The 19,974-nt window shown below is 29.8% G+C and overlaps 6 protein-coding genes and 1 non-coding gene across 7 annotated transcripts; all 7 read left to right on the top strand.

Annotated features, from left to right (window-relative positions):
* The first annotated feature begins 739 nt into the window (after positions 1-739).
* On the top strand, positions 740-873 carry PWA37_000161. The gene has a single exon. It is a non-coding gene; the product is annotated as a tRNA-Ile (tRNA).
* A 231-nt stretch (positions 874-1,104) lies between these two features.
* On the top strand, positions 1,105-3,297 carry GCD6 (translation initiation factor eIF2B catalytic subunit epsilon; the record flags this gene model as incomplete). The annotated part of the gene is made up of 1 exon (XM_064856847.1): positions 1,105-3,297. The coding sequence occupies one exon, from the start codon at positions 1,105-1,107 to the stop codon at positions 3,295-3,297; it is 2,193 nt and encodes a 730-aa protein (XP_064715980.1).
* A 1,563-nt stretch (positions 3,298-4,860) lies between these two features.
* On the top strand, positions 4,861-5,436 carry CDC42 (Rho family GTPase CDC42; the record flags this gene model as incomplete). The annotated part of the gene is made up of 1 exon (XM_064856846.1): positions 4,861-5,436. The coding sequence occupies one exon, from the start codon at positions 4,861-4,863 to the stop codon at positions 5,434-5,436; it is 576 nt and encodes a 191-aa protein (XP_064715979.1).
* An 838-nt stretch (positions 5,437-6,274) lies between these two features.
* TCP1 (chaperonin-containing T-complex alpha subunit TCP1) lies at positions 6,275-7,954 on the top strand (the record flags this gene model as incomplete). Its single annotated transcript, XM_064856845.1, has 1 exon — positions 6,275-7,954. One exon carries the CDS (start codon positions 6,275-6,277, stop codon positions 7,952-7,954), a length of 1,680 nt encoding a protein of 559 aa, XP_064715978.1.
* A 1,438-nt stretch (positions 7,955-9,392) lies between these two features.
* UPC2 (Upc2p) lies at positions 9,393-12,854 on the top strand (the record flags this gene model as incomplete). The annotated part of the gene is made up of 1 exon (XM_064856844.1): positions 9,393-12,854. The coding sequence occupies one exon, from the start codon at positions 9,393-9,395 to the stop codon at positions 12,852-12,854; it is 3,462 nt and encodes a 1,153-aa protein (XP_064715977.1).
* A 509-nt stretch (positions 12,855-13,363) lies between these two features.
* On the top strand, positions 13,364-14,446 carry AHA1 (Aha1p; the record flags this gene model as incomplete). The annotated part of the gene is made up of 1 exon (XM_064856843.1): positions 13,364-14,446. The coding sequence occupies one exon, from the start codon at positions 13,364-13,366 to the stop codon at positions 14,444-14,446; it is 1,083 nt and encodes a 360-aa protein (XP_064715976.1).
* Positions 14,447-15,822: 1,376 nt separating this feature from the next.
* On the top strand, positions 15,823-19,935 carry ADR1 (DNA-binding transcription factor ADR1; the record flags this gene model as incomplete). The annotated part of the gene is made up of 1 exon (XM_064856842.1): positions 15,823-19,935. The coding sequence occupies one exon, from the start codon at positions 15,823-15,825 to the stop codon at positions 19,933-19,935; it is 4,113 nt and encodes a 1,370-aa protein (XP_064715975.1).
* Between the last annotated feature and the right edge of the window lie 39 nt (positions 19,936-19,974).

The raw sequence follows: 19,974 nt of genomic DNA, 5'->3' as shown, positions 1-19,974 counted from the left end.
CTATTATAATTGAATAACAAAATAAAAAAATAAAAATGGATATAACAAGAAATGTGAAAATAAAAAAAAAGAGAAAGAAACTAATTAGAACAATATTTTATTATTGGTAAATATATCAAAATATACCAAGAGTCTATTGGTATATCAATCAATAAAATTGTAATTGTTGGAATGTAAAGCACTTAGTATCCTTGGTAGTGAAAGTCATCATTAAGCTATAGATGCCTTTTGTTTTTTTTTTTGATTTTAAATACTTGTGTACACTTATTATATTCTCTGTATTGCGTAAACTCTTTAATTTAATAATATTTCTGGGTATTGCCATTATCGTAGCTGTAAGAATTGTAAGATTGGAATTGAGTATTATTGTCACTATGAAAATGTGTTTTGTATTCCTATAATTTATGAACAAATTTTCTAGTGTATCAAGAGACGTTTCATTGTGGTATACCCATTCACGGTAAGTTTTACAACACAGTTCTGGATTGTATATTAATAATATTAAGTGAGTAGCATATTCAATTAGACTTACTAATTAGTGAGTTTACAATAATCAAGTCTTACTTATATTACTTTTCTATAACATATAAAGAGTTCATGTAGAAAGAAAAAAGAAATTAACCAGTAAAGTCTATATAAAATATCTATAGAGATTAACTCATATGTTAACAAATTTATTATTTAAATACTCTATTTTAATCTTTATATTGATTCATTATCATAGAAGGAGATTGAAAATGCTCGTGTAGCTCAGTGGTTAGAGCTTCGTGCTTATAGTGATTGCCGGTGTCGTCGGAATTTCTATACTCAAGTGGATGAAAGTTCTACCTGTGAGCAACGCGACCGTCGTGGGTTCAAACCCCACCTCGAGCACTTTCTTTTTATTTTTTTTTTGAAGTTTCGTAAAAAGCGATGAAATTTTTATAGCTTTTATTTTATTGAGCTTTTTAATGGAGAAGATTTAGTTACACTATTTCAAAAATATATGAGTGATGAGTTGTTAATAATGTGGTTGGGAACACAATAATTATATAACACAGGAGAAGCAGAAATAGTATATTCTTAATCACACAAGACGTATAGCTAACTGAGTTTGTATACACAATGGCTGGTAAAAAGAACAAAGGAAATAGAGGCGAAAATTCAGGAAATTCTTCCAAAAAGCAAGATGTTGACGTTGAAGATCGTTTACAAGCTGTGGTATTAACAGATTCCTTCGAAACTCGATTCATGCCTTTGACTGCTGTCAAACCAAGATGTTTGTTACCATTAGCAAATGTTCCGTTAATTGAATATACCCTGGAATTTTTAGCTAAAGCAGGTGTCAGTGAGGTTTATTTAATTTGTTCTTCTCATGCTAATTTAGTAGCAGAATATATCGAAAATTCAAAATGGAATTTACCATGGGCACCATTTAAAGTTGTTACTATTATGTCTCCAGAAGCTAGGTCTGTTGGTGATGTGATGAGAGATTTGGATAATAGAGGTATGATTACTGGTGATTTTATTTTGATCAGCGGTGATGTAGTGACTAATGTTGATTTTAATAAGATGCTAGATTTTCATCGAAAAATGCATGCTCAAGATAAAGATCACATTGCAACTATGTGTTTAAGTAAAGCCAATCAATATTATAAGACAAGAACTAATGAACCTGCTGCATTTATTTTAGAGAAGAAGAATAATAGATGTATATATTATCAAGATTTACATCCTATTAATTCTAAAGAAAAACCACCTGTAGAAATTGACCCTGAATTGTTGGATAGCGTTGACGAGTTCGTCATTAGAAACGATTTGATTGATTGTAGAATTGATATTTGTACACCACATGTACCTCCAATATTCCAAGAAAATTTTGATTATCAATCACTAAGAACTGATTTTGTCAAAGGTGTTATTTCCAGTGATATTCTGGGTAAGCATATTTATGCTTATATTACAGATGAATATGCAGTTCGTGTAGAGAGTTGGCAAACTTATGACACTATTTCTCAAGATTACTTGGGTAGATGGTGTTATCCAATGGTTTTGGAGTCCAACATGAGTGATAATCAAACCTATTCGTATGAATCAGGTCATATATATAAAGAAAGTAATGTTGTCTTGGCCCAATCATGTAAGATAGGTAAATGTACTGCAATCGGTTCTAACAGTAGAATTGGAGAAGGTACTATAATTGAAAATTCCATTATTGGTAGGAATTGTCAGATCGGTGAAAATATTATCATCAAGGACAGTTATATTTGGGATAATGCAGTATTAGGTAAAGGTAATGTTATAAGTCATTCTATTGTAGCTTCTAATGCCAAGCTAGGTGATAATGTAACACTAGAAGATGGTTGTATTATTGGATTTGATGTTGTCATTGAAGGTAATGTTGTAATTCCAAAAGGTACGAAAATGTCTGCTAAAGATATTAGAACTACTGAGGATAATGCTTTTGGTTTGCAAGTTAGTGAAAACATAGATAATAGTGAAAGTGAAGATGAAACAGGGTCGTCGACCACTGAACATAAGTTTTCTTTATCTACCAACCTTGTTGGAACCAATGGTGTTGGGTATGTTTATAACAGTGACTCTTCTGATGAGGAGGTCGACACTATGAACGGTTCATATAAGATATCTACTTCATTGGTACATCATATTGAAGATCTTTATTTAAGTGATGCGTCAATATCGTCTACTAAGAAAAGAGTTAAGAAGAAGAGAACTATGTCCACTAGTAGTATGTATACAGACAAAGAAGATTTTGGTTCATCAGAAGATGAGGAAGAAGATTTTGCAGTGGAAGGTCTTGCTACTGTTCAAAGAGCATTAGAAAATAACCACGACTTAGATACAGCTATGTTAGAATTAAACACTTTGAGAATGAGTATGAATGTATCATACCATGAAGTCAGACTGGTAACTGTCACTGCCTTAGTGAACAGAGTATATCATTTTATAGCAACACAAACACTTGGAGCGAAGGATGCTACTACCAAAGTATTTACTCTATGGGGACCACTCTTCAAAAGACAAGCTTTTGATGAGGAAGAATATGTTGATTTGATGAATATTATTATGGACACAATTGTTGGTCAAAACTTTGAAAGACACGATTTAATATTATTCAGTGCATTAAATACATTATATGACAATGATATTTTGGAAGAGGATGTTATATATAAATGGTGGGATACGATTTCCGATGATCCAAAATATGATGAAGTTAAGAAATTAACATCAAAATGGGTTGAATGGTTAAGAACTGCCGATGAAGAGTCATCCTCAGAAGAAGAAGAAGAAGATTGAAAAAATAATAGTAGATGTTTGATAGAAGCGTGTGTATTTTAGTAGATTAAATAGCATGTACTAATAGTGTATTTGTATGTATGTATGTATTTATAAATTTATTTTCATCAAGACTCCAGTGGTTCGATAAGCATAAAAATAATAAGGGAATAATTAAAAATAAGATTTTTCAGCAGAGAAGACTTTTAATGTTTTTTCAAAGAAAATATGTGTCAAAATTAACATACCTTGTTAATTATTAAGGTGGTATAAAAAAAGGTCAATATAAAGTCTAAAACTTGTATCTTAAGACAATTTACATGAAATTGAATTTTTTTCAACAATATTTATTTTTAACAAATTCGGCAGGAACAACCGAATAAGATATTGCTATTAATATATGTATTTCTAAGTCTCTTTTTATTTTTAATAATTTTTTATAGAAGATTTAACACTCAACAACGTGTTTTACTAACTGATTGAGAATTTATAGATGATATATTTTTTAAAAGATTACTAATTATAGACACAAATCTTTTATCAGAAAAAGTTGCATTAAAAGAAAGTAACAATATATAGAGGCCTTTAACTTGAGTAAAAAAGATGAAAGCTAGTCTGAAGCAAATAAAAGTGCCTGAAAAGTAAAGGAAGATGCAAGGGATGAAGTTGAAACTGTAGCTATTGTAGAAAAAGATAAAATTATAGAAAATTTTGTAGAAAAGTATTTTTACTAAAATTTTTTTTCAATTAATAGTAGAAAATGGTATCTATCGAAAATAGATTATAAAAAAATGATATGCAAGGTTTAAAATTATCATAAAAAGTGTTGTTAAAAAAGAAAACTTTTTGAAGATCCAAAGTTATTGTGTGAATCTTCCTATATTAACTTAAATAGAATTAAATACTTTACACATATGTTTTAATCACATTGAAAAGTGGTTAAAAACATATTTGTCGATGATTTTAGAAACTGATATCTCCTTTCATGACGATTTGTTTGTCGACTTGTATAACTAGTCATAAGAGATTCATGAAAGTACTTATTTTGTGTCTTGTATATTTGAATGTATCGTATTTGTTTATTTTTCAGTTGATAAGTGGAAAAAAAAAAAGAAAAGAAGAAATTTCGTCCAAAGTTATTTTGAAATGATACTCCCAGGTTCTTTTAGACAGCAAAACGGCTGTTTGTAGTAATCTTCAAGGAAAATAACTTATTATGTGTAAGAGAACCAAAAAAAAAAAAAAAAAAAAAATGAAACAGAGAAAATAAAGGTTAGAAAAAGATAGAGAGAGAGAACAAAACAGATATATTGAAAAAAAGATTTTGAGACTGCAGACAAAACAATTCAACATAAGATAATATAACCACAGAAAAGTTATATCTTTATGCATATACAGTTATACTCTACTTTATATTTTCATTAACAATATTTTTTTTCTTCGAACAAAAAATAAAGGAATATAAAAAGAAGTGAGATATTGATAAAACGGTAGAATCAGTTAATCTTATATATTTCTAGTCGATAATAATCTTAGGGGGAGCTTCATATCTGATCTATATACATTAAAGAGAATATATTCATTATGCAGACTTTAAAATGTGTTGTCGTGGGTGATGGTGCTGTTGGTAAAACATGTCTATTAATTTCATACACTACAAATCAATTTCCTGCTGATTATGTTCCCACTGTGTTTGATAACTATGCAGTAACAGTTATGATTGGTGATGAGCCTTATACGTTGGGCTTGTTTGATACTGCAGGTCAAGAAGATTATGATAGGTTAAGACCACTGTCGTATCCATCTACAGATGTGTTCTTGGTTTGTTTCAGTGTTATTTCTCCACCATCTTTTGAAAATGTCAAAGAAAAATGGTTCCCTGAAGTACACCATCATTGTCCTGGTGTTCCTTGTTTAATTGTTGGTACTCAAATAGATTTAAGAGATGATAAAGTTATAATTGAGAAATTACAAAGGCAAAGATTACGTCCGATTACTCAGGAACAAGGTCATAGACTAGCTAGAGAACTAAGAGCTGTTAAATATGTTGAATGTTCTGCATTAACACAACGTGGCTTGAAGAATGTGTTTGATGAGGCTATTGTTGCTGCTTTAGAACCACCAGTTATTAAAAAGAGTAAAAAATGTACTATTTTATAAAGAATATAATGAACAATCCTTTTGATTACTGTAATGCTGTTATTTGGGGACTATCTTTTTTTTTTTCTTAGTTTTTAAAATGAAATAAATTAGATCAAATTAGAATAAAATAAAAAATTGTAGTGATATTAATATTATTAACTTTATTATGTGTACTTTCAGCATTTCCTGTCTTCTGAATTTCTTTTTAGTTTTTTCTTTTCCATCTTTATGTACAATGAGTTTGTGATCTTGGTATTTAATCTAATATATCTTCAATCACCTTTTCAGTTTCAAGAGATGGTTGGAAAATAGATACATTAAATTTTAAATTATCTTTGTTTACAGTTTAATGTACTGCTAATCATATAATATGTATATATGTATTCTTTTTTTAAAATTATTTTTTATATAAACACCATAAAATTATAAAATATATAGTAAAGAGTTGTATTAGGAAATTTTATGATTACTTTTCAAAGTAAACGTCTCAAATCATTGCATTACATATAGGGATAGTCCACATATCACATACTTTCCTCTGTATTTTTCTTCATTGTTCAATGTAAATTATTTTTAAGGTGGAAGCGTTGTTATGTGGAAATAGAGAAATTTGGGATGTAATATATGAAAAAGAAAAATGAAAAAAAAAATTAATGAAACAAAGAAAAAAAAATATTCAAATTTTTAAATATTGATTTATTAAAGAGGTGAAAAATTTGGCATTATTCAGAGAAGAAGTTTGTTATTTCTACTGTTAACTCCAACAAGTACATATTGTACAAGGATATATATTAATAAACTGACAATTCTGGTGGTTTGTCTATTATTATAAACAGTTTAACTAATACATAGTGCAATGGCTCAAGTTTATAAGAATTCTGGTTCTAACACTTTGTTTTTAGGTGGTGAAAAAATTAGCGGCGATGATATTCGTAATCAAAATGTTTTAGCTGCCATGGCTGTAGCTAACGTTGTTAAGTCCTCCTTAGGTCCTGTCGGATTGGATAAGATGTTGGTTGATGATATTGGTGACTTCACTGTGACTAATGATGGTGCCACTATTTTATCTTTATTAGATGTTCAGCATCCTGCCGGTAAAATCCTAGTGGAACTAGCACAACAACAAGATCGTGAAATTGGGGATGGTACCACTAGTGTAGTTATTATTGCTTCTGAATTATTGAAAAGAGCTAACGAATTAGTGAAAAATAAAATTCATCCAACAACCATTATCACTGGTTATAGAGTTGCATTAAGAGAAGCTATTCGTTTTATTAATGAAGTTTTATCTTTAGATGTGGAATTATTGGGTAAGGAAACTTTGATTAATATTGCTAAAACAAGTATGTCTTCCAAAATTATTGGTACAGATTCTGATTTTTTCAGTAATATGGTAGTTGATTCTTTATTGGCAGTTAAGACTACAAATTCCAAAGGTGAAATAAAATATCCGGTTAAAGCTGTTAATATATTAAAGGCACATGGGAAGTCTGCTAGGGAATCTATTCTGGTACAAGGTTATGCCTTGAATTGCACAGTTGCATCCCAAGCAATGCCAAAGCAAATTAAAGGTGATGATGTGAAGATTGCTTGTTTAGATATAAATTTACAAAAAGCACGTATGGCTATGGGTGTTCAAATTAATATCGATGATCCAGAACAGTTAGAACAGATCCGCAAAAAAGAATCTGAAATTGTTCTTGATAGAGTCAGAAAGATTATTAACTCTGGTGCACAAGTTGTTTTAACAACAAAGGGTATCGATGATTTATGTTTGAAGGAATTTGTTGAAGCTAAAATCATGGCAGTTAGACGTTGTAAAAAAGAAGATTTAAGAAGAATTGCTCGTGCCACTGGTGCCACCTTAGTTGGTTCTATGTCTAATTTGGAAGGTGATGAAACCTTTGAGTCAAGTTATCTAGGTACTTGTCAAGAAGTAGTTCAAAGTAAGTTCTCTGATGATGAGTGTATTTTGATTAAGGGTACGTCAAGGCATTCATCTTCTTCAATAATTTTACGTGGTCCAAATGATTATTCATTGGACGAAATGGAAAGATCTATGCATGATTCTTTATGTGTGGTGAAAAGAACATTAGAAAGTGGGAATATTGTCCCTGGTGGTGGTTGTGTTGAAACTGCATTAAATATATATTTGGATAATTTTGCTACCACAGTTGGATCTCGTGAACAATTAGCTATTGCTGAGTTTGCATCGGCTTTATTGGTAATTCCAAAGACTTTAGCGGTCAATGCAGCAAAAGATTCTAGTGAATTAATTGCTAAGTTAAGATCATACCATTCGGCTGCTCAATCAGCCAAACTTGATGACACAAAGAGAAGAGCTTATAAGAATTATGGGTTAGATTTAATTAAGGGTAAGATTGTGGACGAAGTAAATGCTGGTGTTTTAGAACCTACTGTATCTAAAGTCAAGTCATTGAAATCAGCTTTAGAAGCCTGTATTGCTATATTAAGAATTGATACTATGATTACTGTTGATCCTGAACCACCAAAAGAAGATCCACATGATCACTAATCCGAAATAAGTAAAGAAAAGAAAAAGGAAAAGGGCAAGAAGGAAAAATTATGATGGATGCCGATCATATATAGAATATGTACATGGGTTTGTATATATTTATATATATATTTCTGTAAAATAAGCATTATAAAATACTTAAACTACAATGAGATTAATTGTAAGATAAAATTTTCAAGTTTAGGGGGTCGGTATTGAATCAACGATAGAACAACCAGAGGTTGGAACTAAATAATCGCTATAATATGTTTTTTTTTTATTTTCAGCTAAAGGGTAGGAAAAAACGAAGAAGAAGAAAAAAGAAGAAGGAAAATACATTTACAGATAACCTCAATAGGTTATGAAAAGGAGTAAGTATTCATAATACTATTTATCAATGTTACAGAGGTCAATGTAGTTTTTATAATGGGAGTAAAGTAGATATCTTACTAATAATTCTTATCTTAGAACCTATATGATGAACCCAAAATCCATTATATCTTTAATAATCTCGCGCATCTATAATACCATATATAGAAGATATATAAAAAAAAGGAAGATAAATGTCTTTTTCCTTTCAACAAACCTTCAGTAGGTAGGGTTTAACAAAGAATAGTGCAGAATAATTTAAGTGGGGGATAATACTTGTTAGGGTTTCAAAAATAACACATCTCAAGATATTAAATATCAAACCTGGAATCTGGAATCTGGAATTGTGGATTTTTTTTGTATTCAACAAAAAGAAAACAAATAAAAAAATAAAAAGACAAAAGACAAAAGATAAAAGACAAAAAGAGTTTTTTAAACAATTGAAAGGGATAAATTTCCAATTTAGGTAGCACAAAGAGACTTCTTTTGTTTTCTTTTTTTATTTCCGGTATTTTTTATTGTCAAAAGAAAGCCTTCTTTCCGTTTTTGTTTTGGTTTTTTGAGAACCGAAAGATATCACTTTATTTTTATTTCTGATTTTGTCTTTGTTCTTAAGTTAGCTTAAACAAAAGCAGTAGGGTAGATGGCTTTGACACTCGACTGGTTTTTGGGTGAAAAGTATCTTGTACCATGTCAACATATTCACATCGTCTTTCTATAAGATCTCTTTTTCGATCAAAGTGTATTTGTTTCCCTCATTTCTTCATTCGTTATTTGCCTGCATGTGTTTACCGACATATGTAGATCTGACAGTGATCTAAATTTTTATCACTTGTATTTACTTTTTATGTATCCTTTTGTCAGTTAACCAGGTATTAGTGTCAAAGATTTGTGGCAACTTATAGAACAAAAATATAGTTACTATTCTTTCATTTATTTTTTATTGTTGTTACTTTATTTTTCTTAAAGGTCACAAAAAGACAAGGTTGTGACAGTGTTCAATATAAGTATATCTTCACCTTCTTTTATTTTTTTTTTTTCCTTTTTCTTTGTTCTTTTTGTTTGATTTATTTGGTAATAGGGAAAGGGTATGGATAAGATTAGTAGTAACGCAAATAATAATATTAATAATAACACTGGAACTGACAATAGTAGCGGGGTTGTGCCTACAACAGTAGATCATGATGTGTACTCTAAAATAATGAATTCAATGGCTTTTAATAATAAATTGGATAAGAGTAACGATATTATTAATAATAGCGGTAGTAATGGTGATAATAGTAACAATAATAATAGTAGTAGTAGTATAATTAAAACTGAAGAAAGTTCGACTGTTGATAATCAAGTAAGTATCAATGAGAATGTTCGTATTAAGGAGAAATATGTAGAGTTGATAGAGTTAGATGGGAAGAGAGTTTCAAAAACCTCAAAGGGTAAGAAAAAATTTCATTCTAAATCAAGAAATGGATGTATCAACTGCAAAAGAAAAAGAATTAAATGTGATGAGACAAAGCCGGTATGCATAAAATGTCAAAATTCTAAATTACAATGTGCTTATGCTAATGCACAATCTACTAATGATCGTAATCGATCAGGGTTGGGATCAATGAATGATCCAAATATTGTAACCAATAGTATTAATGGTGACATAAAGAATAGTGCAAATCATTCATTGCAGAATGATAATAAAAAGAGAAAAACTTCTAAACGTCAAGTGAAAACAGTGATTAAATATATTACAAGGAAAGAAGATGGTACAGTTGAAATATCTGATAAATTTGAAGAATTAAAAAGGGATGATAAAAATGCAGTAGAACAAGGAAATAATGGACAATATCAGATGGAACAAAGTGGTATATTAAATAATCCAACAGATTTTCATAATGTAGTTAAAACAGAATTTGAAAATAATAAAAACGTAATAAAGAATTTTAATAGTAATTCCCAAAATGATAGTGGTAATAATCAAAATGGTAATAGTAATAATAATAATAGTAATCATATTAATCATATTAATCTCAATATGATTATGAATCCGAATACATTGATGAATTCTACACAAAATTCCTTAAACCAAAATATTCCAAATGAATTTAACAACAACAACAATAACAACAACAACAACAATAATAATAATAATAATAATAATAGTAATCAGAATCTTAGTATATCTAAGAATTGTAATAATAATTTAGCTGCTATAATGGATGTTATATTGAGCCTAGCAAGTCAACAGAGCAACGTTGCATCTTTAAATAATGTTAATATTAATCTATTATTAAATTTATTATCTAACACAAATGCTATTCACCAGTTACAAAATGAGATAAATATAAATCAAGTTATGAATAATAACAATAATAATAGTAACAATAGTAATACCACTAACAATAATACTCATAGTAATAATAATACGCAACAAAATGCTAATGTTTTCCAGAGTAATACACCAACTAATACTTTAGCTAATAATGTATCTGCCTCTTTGAATAATTCTTCAAATAATGTGATCAATAATATTCATGGAATAAGTTTTGTTAGTGAGTCAGCCAGTATCAGTAATAATAGTAACAGCAATTTACATACCTATGTGAATGGTTCAAATTTGCAAAGTTTGATGAATCAAACATCAAATATTCCATATAATATTCTAAACAATAATAATAATAATATTGGTATTAATCCGTATATGATTAACAACAGTACAAAGCAACAACTTCAATACCAACTAAATCAGCAATTGCAGCTACAACAACACCAACAAATTCAATTACAACAGAATCAGCAGCATCATATCCAACAACAACAACAATTACAAAACCAGCAACAACAATTTTTGCAACAACTATTAGAACAAGATCTAACTCAATCAACACTAGATCAGTCAGTCTTATTATCCACTCAGTTGCAACAACAGCAGTCTCAGATGCAATCATCTATGAGTCCCTTACCTTTTAATGATGAAACATTTGGTCAGTTGACCAAATTTTCCTTACAAAAGTTACAGCAACCAGTTGATATTGGTAACCAAAATAATAATAGTAGTAGTGCTACGACAAATAATGATAGAAAAGATATTGATACTATTAACAATATGGAAACCAACAAAACTCAGTTTTCAAGAAATAAAAATGGTATATTTCAAACTGCTGGTATTGGTGGTATTGAGTACGATTTTCAAGAATTACTAGGTATAAAATTAAACAGTAACAGAAGAGCATCGAAAATTTCGAATGCACAAGAGGCTTTAGCCACGATGCAAAAGGAAACAGAAAGAACATCGAGACAAGAAAATTCAAACCCTAATATTCCTAGTCTTAAGAATAGCATTAAAGGCCAATATGAAAGTAGAAGTGGTAATACTAGTAATATTTTAACTGATAATTCAAATAATTCTTTAAATAGTTTAGAAAGAACAGATACCTCGCCAATGTTGCAAGAAAATCCTACATCAGCTACCTCATTGTTATCACAGATGACAGCAACCACTTTTAATACAACATTATCACCAATATTACCATTGGCAACAACGAGCATGAGTAATATTAAGGCCAAACCTTCTAATGACAAAGAAAATAATGTAGAAGAGAAGAATGATGATATTTCAAAACTGTTGTCGCTTTCTACAAAAGCAAATTTGAATTTAGTAGATATGAAATTATTCTATCACTATTGTACTATTGTATGTTATACAGTAGGATCATCTCAGGATTCAGCAACTAAAGTTTGGAGCCAAAATGTTCCTGAATTGGCTTTTCAATATCCATATTTAATGCATTCCTTATTGGCTTTTAGTGCCACACACTTATCAAGGACTTTATCTGGTTTAGAACAATATGTTTCATCGCATAGGCTTGATGCTTTAAAATTATTGAGAGAGGCCGTATTAGAGATATCACAGGACAATACGGATGCCCTTGTTGCTAGTGCGTTATTATTAATAATGGATTCATTAGCCAATGCAACTAGTACAGGTTCAGGATTAAGCGTTCAATCATCATCAGCATGGATTTTCCATGTGAAGGGTGCATCTACAATATTGACTACTGTTTGGCCATTAAAGGAAACCTCTATATTTCATGACTTAATATCTGTTGATTTGTCTAATCTTGGTGATTTTATTAACAAAGAAGATGGTACTGTATCAGAATTGGTTTGTTTTGATGACAATATTGCTGATTTATATCCTGTGGATATTAATTCGCCCTATTTGATCACATTAGCATATCTGAACATATTACATAATGAAATTAATGATTCAAATTTGATTTTCAGGATATTTACTTTCCCTGCATTATTAGATAAAACTTTTTTAGCATTATTAATGACAGGTGATTTAAGTGCAATGAGGATAATGAGAGTGTATTATAAATTGCTAACTAATTTTACTACAAGAGTGAAGGAAGAATTTTGGTTTTTAGAGGGAATATCACAAGTTTTGCCAGAAGATGTCGATGAGTATAGTGGAGGTGGTGGTATGCATATGATGCTTGATTTTTTGGGAGGCGGCTTACCATCCATGACTTTAAGCAATTTATCCGATTTCATGTAAAATATACATATTGATGACCAATGATATATGCCATTATAGATATAGATGTTTAATTTCTCTATACATAAGCGAGATAAATAAAAAGTATAAGTTATGTGTAAGTTATGTTCTTAGCATAAGAGAAAGGGCATGCTGGTTGTATAAACTTTCTGGTGGAAGTATATTATAGAAACGAAAACCTTTCGAATCCTGGATAACTTTAAAATTCTAGAAAATTCCGTGGAATAAATGCATCAAAAAAAAAATAAAATAAAAAAAAAAAAAAAAGGAAAAGAAAAACAAAAGAATAGTAATTAGCAATGTAATGTTTCAAACATACATATATATGTGTCTGTGTATCTATGCATAACATAGAGTTTACTTGCGTTTAAGTTGTCATTAATTATGTTTTATAAGTCCTTCTTCTTTTCTTTACAGTTAAATACATAAGATAGTCTGATAACTTTATAAAACAAAATACAAGACAAAAACCAAACTTAAAGATATATAATAAAAAAAGACAAAGAAAAATGGTTGTTAATCCAAATAATTGGCACTGGGTTGATAAGAATTGTATTGATTGGGCACGTGAATATTTCAAGTCAAAATTGGTTCAGTTGAATACTGGGGAACATGATGGGAAATATGCGGAAATAAAGTCTATATTGTCTATTGAGGGTGATTGTGAGGTGAATCAACGTAAGGGGAAAGTGATCTCGTTGTTTGATTTAAAAATTGCAATGCTAATTGGAGGTCATGTTAATAAAGATGAATTTGAGGGAAGTATAGTGGTGCCTGAAGTTGCGTTCGACAGTAATATAGATGACTATCAATTTGAGATTTCTATTTATAAAGAGACTAGTAAATTGAACGAAGTGAAACCCGTAATTAGAGAGTATTTGTTATCTCAATTAAGAAGCATTTTCCATCAATTTGGGAAGGATTTGTTATTTGAACATGGGAATGACATTCAAGTCCCTGAAGAGCAGGTGCAATCTCAATATACTAAAGCCAATCAACAAAACAGTTTTGCAGATGTTTCTTCCACCACTGGTTCCAAGAAGACAGCAACCACAGTTAACAAGTCAATTCCTGTCAAAGACATATCATCTTCTAAAGCTGTTGTGAAAACTTTGGATAACAAGGACATCCCTATTGTAAACACAGGTGGTGCCAATACAGTGACAATTCATTTAGAGCCATCCTTTAACGTTCCAGCAGTAGAAATCTTTAATACTTTTATCGATAAAGAACGTATAATGATGTGGTCCCGTTCACCAATCAGAGAATTTGATGAGAATAAGAGTACTGGGTCTCAATATTTTATGGTTGGTGATAGATTTGAATTATTTAATGGTAACATTGAGAGTGAGGTAGTTGAGAGTAAGTTGGGTAGTAAATTAGTCCTTAAATGGAGATTAAAGGATTGGAGAGAAAATTTGTACTCTACAATGGACATGGAATTTCATGAATCTTCAGAATATCATGAAACAAAGATTCAATTGACATGGAGTGGTATTCCTGTAGGAGAAGAGGATCGTGTTCGTGCAAATTTTGAAGATTATTATGTGAAACCAATAAAATTAACTTTTGGTTTTGGAGTTGTGTTGTGAGCAAGGTTTACTTGTTTCTTTTTTTTAATTTTTTTTTCTTTAATTGCTATTTTATGATTAAATAGAATGTATGTCTTTTTTATCAATATATATATATATGCAATTGTACTAACATTATTTAAATATTAAGGCAAAATAAGGTAAAATAAAAAAGAAATAAGAAGATGAGTAGCTAAAATTAGAAGTATCATTATTATTTTAACCTTATAACGTTTATTCCTTTGGTGTGTAATATATCAAGTTAAGGTTGATTTTAAAGATTGATATATGATTTCATTTGTTTAATCCTAACCGTAAAATACAGGAAATTTAGGTGAATACATGATTCTTAGGATTGTTTCTATAAAACCCTAACCCAAGGAGATGTAGGGTATTTTTCTCCCATCCAATCTTTTTTGTCTTTTTGTCTTTTTGTGTTAGTAATATATTTGTTTGTTTGCGTTGGTTCTTTTTTCTTTTTTTTTATTTTTTATCACTTTATTTTTCGTTTATTGTTTATGATGCTATAGAGAAGGCGGGGGGCGGCTGTTATTTTGTTTTGTTTTGTTTTGTTTGAGGGAAAATCTCCTTTCAACCGAAACTCCGGACGGTGTGTGCGCTGCTGAAGAAAAAAGGGAGAGTTGTCCAAAAGTTTGAATAAAAGTTGGCAAAACTCCGATTGTTTCCGTGGTTTTTGGGAAAACAAGACATTAATTGTTCGTTTTGTTTCGTTGAATATACCAATAGGATTTGACGGTTCATATATTTTTGCGAATTGCAACAAAGAGAAATTGCGAGAAACTGAGAAATAAGTAATTGAGAGTCTGAGAATTTGCGAATCTGCGAATCTGCGAATCTGCGAATCTGTGAACCTGAGAACCTGAGAATGTCCCACTGAGACCAACAGGATTCAGCAGAGTTTCGCTTGATATTTCATATATATCCGCAGCAATGTAGTGTTGATGATGATAGTTGTAATGGTGTTCGTCAACTCAGCTCGTTTTTAGAATCGTCATCACTATTAAAGTGGGAAAGTATGGTGAAATTATCGTGAAATAAGCGAGTGTGCGTGCGGTTGCGGTTGCGGTTGTTGTTTTATTCTCTTCCCTCTTCTCTTTTGTATTTTTTTTTCTTTTTCTCTTTGTTTCTTTTATAAGGATTGAAATTAGTAAATTTACTCTATCTCTTATCCTCTAGCTGTTTTCTTTCACATTGAACGCAATATATATATATATATATATATATATTCAAATATCTATAATATATATATAGTAAAGTTGTATTTATTTTCACATATAAATTTACAAAATTAATATAAAATTCATTTTAATAACACAATTAAAGGTTTTTTCTTACAAAAAAAAAAAGAAAAGAAAAGAAAAGAAAAAAGAATTTACATGTATAATAATAATTCAACAATGCCCGGATTATTGAAAAATGAATCAATTCAAGAACAAAGTACAACAGAAATTAAATATGTCACAGACTCAAATTTTATGAATTCAAAGATTAATAATAGGTCCAAAGTAGTACCAGAAAATTTAAAATTAAATGGCACTACACCAAGTGGATTACGAAGATTATTCGTTTGTAATGTTTGCATCAGAGCTTTCTCGAGGCAAGAACATTTAACAAGACATGAAAGATCTCATACAAATGAAAGACCCTACGAATGTGGGATGTGTGATAGAAATTTCACAAGACGTGATTTATTATTACGACATACTTTAAAAGTTCACAACGGTAACATGGGTGAAAATATTTTAAAAACTAGACGTAGGTCAAGGAAAAAATCTCTCTCAATAAGACCAAGGGAAAATAGTGTTGGAAGTAACTCTGCAAATAATAGTAATAATAATACTGATAATAGAGGTGGTAGTAGTAGTATTAGTACACCAAGAGATAATAAGAGTGCTCCTATAATTAAGAATAGAAGGCATAGTACAGGTGTTGTCTCTAAAAGAGTCATTAGTAATAGCAACACTAATAATAATAATACTGATTGTAATAAAAAGAATGAACCCATACCTAAGCAAGGAACCAATTCAGTTTTTACAATAAATAATGCAATTATTATTCCTTCTTTACTTTCGTCAAAATCATCTATTTCACCTATATTCACTAGTGATATTAGTCCGTTTGTGCCAACACCACTGTCTACTATCTCTGACATGAATAACAATAGTAATAGTAATAGTAATAGTAATGATAATGATAATGATAATGATAACGATAAGATCTCAACTGATACGAATTTTAAAAAACCAAAACAGTCAGTAAATAATATCCAAAATAAAAACTTAACTCAATCAGATAGATGCTCTACAAAAAAATTTCAAATAAATACACATGGTAATAATAACCTTAGATCTTTATATTCAGGTTCAAAAAGACGTGCTTCTTTTAGTGCACAATCCGCAGAAAATTATGTTTCATCTTTATGTCATTCAAATGAATTATCATCATTAGATAAGATCCAATTTGCAACGCCAGACTTAGTTCCACTAGATTTTCATAATCTCTTTGATTTGGAGGATATTAATCAGATAAAACTTGATGAAGTAGATATATGCCAAAACAACAACTGTTCTTCGTCTATAGAAAATGGCAGTTTTGAGTCAGGAAGTAATTGCAGTAAACAATGTTCAATTAAATTGAATCAGGTATTGGAAAATGTTTCATTAGATTTTACTTTAGATGATTTAAAACCATTGAATATAAAACAGTTCAATGTGGGTGGTATGTTGGAGAAACCAGATAACTCGAAATATGGAGAAAACTATAGGTTTAATTTTAATTCCAACAACAATACTAACACTGATAAGCATGGAAATGTCAACTCTGATATTGACTCATCAAAACAATTTAAAACATTAGACTTTGATACTCTTTCTACAACTGAAACGCCAATGAGTTGGGGGCAAGGGTTGGGGGTTTCAGAAACAGAAAAAAATATATCTGGGTTGCAATACTCAAATACAATATCATTTAATACGTTATCTATGTCACCTTTACATGAATATGGAAACAGTGGTTTTACTGATGGGATTCTAGATAGCCACAATAATGACAGATCATCAGTAAATAATGCAGTGGAAAAAGTTACATTTAATTCAGCATTCTTTCAATCAACAATTGAGATTCCATCATTATTTGATCATATTTATAATAATCATCAGTTACGTCCTTCGGAAAATATTACAACACATGAAGAAAATAAAAATCTTATTGGAAATTATCATAGTAACAGTGGCAGGAATAATGATCATTACAAATTAGAGACATACTCGTTATACGGTATCGATTATTTGACATTATCTAGTAATTCAGAACCCTCACCAAGAGAAAGCATATCTACTCAACAAATACTGTATGGTTATAATGAAGGAAATAGTAATAATACTATAATGAAAGATTTAGTAACTGCTAAATTGTTTAATGATCAACTGTGCAGTTATTGTCGTTTTGTTCTCAAATATTACCTAGAAAATTATGGTAATTATCAAAATTATCTTGGGAATTCAGTTCCTGAGTCAGGTAATTTGTTATTGCCAACCTGTTTTGAATTAAACAAATTTTTGACACTATTTAGAGATAATTTTCTGGTATATTACCCATTTATTCATCCAAGTCTATTGTCTTGTGACTTTTTGTCCTTTCAAAGATACTTGCATGAAGATAATGAATTGACTGAAGTGCATTTGCAATTTGAACAGAACAATGATATTTTTAACATGGCTAAAACAGTATGCCTGCCATTATTAATGGCTACAATAGGATCTCTTTTCCAAAAAGGTGATCATCAACAGACTATAGTATTGTATGAGATTAGTAAGCGCATATTACACGTATTTTTGGAATTTGAAAAAAGTCATTATGAGAAGAATAATATCAATGTTTTTAGTCAGAATTCTAAATGTACATGGTTAATTCAAGTATTTATTTTGAACATTATTTTTGCTCTGTTTGTAGATGAAGTCAAGAATATTAGATCAGATGTTGTGAAAAGACAGGTGAGTGCTATATGTTCAATTGTAAGAAGAAATTATTTAGAACTAGTTTCTATAAAATCTTTCTTGATTGATCCATTTATGCCACATTTTCACGATATTACTTTCCAGAATTCGTTTCAATTCTTACTGTTTGAAGCTAAAATAAGATCTGTTTTGATGCTTTATGAATATTGTCAATACTTGGATATTTGTTACAACATTCGTAGTAAATCATTTTTGAATGAAAAGGATATTGAGGATCTTTGCATTCCAGAAGATGAAAGTATTTGGGAAAGTTATTCACCAGTGGATCATAGCTCATACACCACTATAAATCTGGTGAAAAAATTGCACAGTATATCTTTTAAGGAATTTTATAATAGTTTTAGTTTTACTCATTCTGAGTATTATCCAATTCCAGCATCCTTGGCCAAGACTATGATTTTTTATGAGTTCAAACTAAGAAAATTTTTTTCATTCAATATTTTTTTAACCAGAATTAATACAAGAAAATTGGAAATGAATATCTCATCAGGGCATCTCTTAGATAATCTGCGTGAATCACCAGCAACGTTTTTGGTGAAAAATAGTTCAACATTAAAAAATTTTTTAATGGTTATGATTTTTCTTAACGAGGTAGATAAAGATATTAGTAGTAAAATATGGACTGGAAATGTGGGATTATTATTCAGTTCATTTTTAGATTCTAGAAATTTTAATATGTTAACTAGCCATTCTTATCATTTATTAACAGATTTTCTGGTTGCATTAAATTATTCCATACAGAATATTGCAGGGCTATTTGTTCAAGAAGAGAGTACAGAAACTGATATTTTACTTGATAGAAAAAAACTAACAATATTTAATTTAGGAGGATTCTATTATAACTTTTTGATAATTATAAAATTTATCTTGGACTTCGAGTTGACGCCAAACTTCAAATTGCTTTGTATTTTTATTGATCTCAAGAACATGGCTAATAACTTTTTGATTCCTCTTTTTGTTCCATTCTTTGACTCAAAATTCCAGATATTTGATATTACCAAGGATAATATTTCGAAGAATACAACATATCCTTCAAGAAATATAGAACACATTGAAAATACAATCAACAATATTCTTCTTTCTTCCTTTAATGATACTTCTTTTCTTAATATGACAGATTGGAGTCAAAATAATGAATTTTTGTTTAACCCAACAGATGAAGAGGTTGTGGATAGAGATTTTCTTAAATCAATGAAGGAAAGGCAAGAGACTTGTGCTTCTTCGGTTAATTTATTACACATGTACAGTAGTACCCATCATGGCTCGATGAATAAACAAACTTTTTCAGAAAAATACCAGTTATCCTTAAGGTTTGTGATTATTGCAGAATGTTTTTTTAAAACACTTACAGAACATTATCCTTATTGTAAATTTCTAAGAGAGATGATAAATGATTTCGAAAATCTAGAAAAAATTCTGAAACAAGAAAATGATTGGATAAGACTTTCTAAATTACACGTGAGTAGCAAATAGGGAAAAGGCAGCCTCTTGTGGTACCAATGTTATGTGTTA

The sequence above is a fragment of the Arxiozyma heterogenica genome (assembly GCF_036370985.1).
Source record: "Arxiozyma heterogenica strain weizmannii chromosome Unknown scaffold_11, whole genome shotgun sequence".
Taxonomy (NCBI): domain Eukaryota; kingdom Fungi; phylum Ascomycota; class Saccharomycetes; order Saccharomycetales; family Saccharomycetaceae; genus Arxiozyma; species Arxiozyma heterogenica.
The sequence above is the reverse complement of the archived record's forward strand: the minus strand, read 5'-3'. Positions and strand labels throughout refer to the sequence as shown.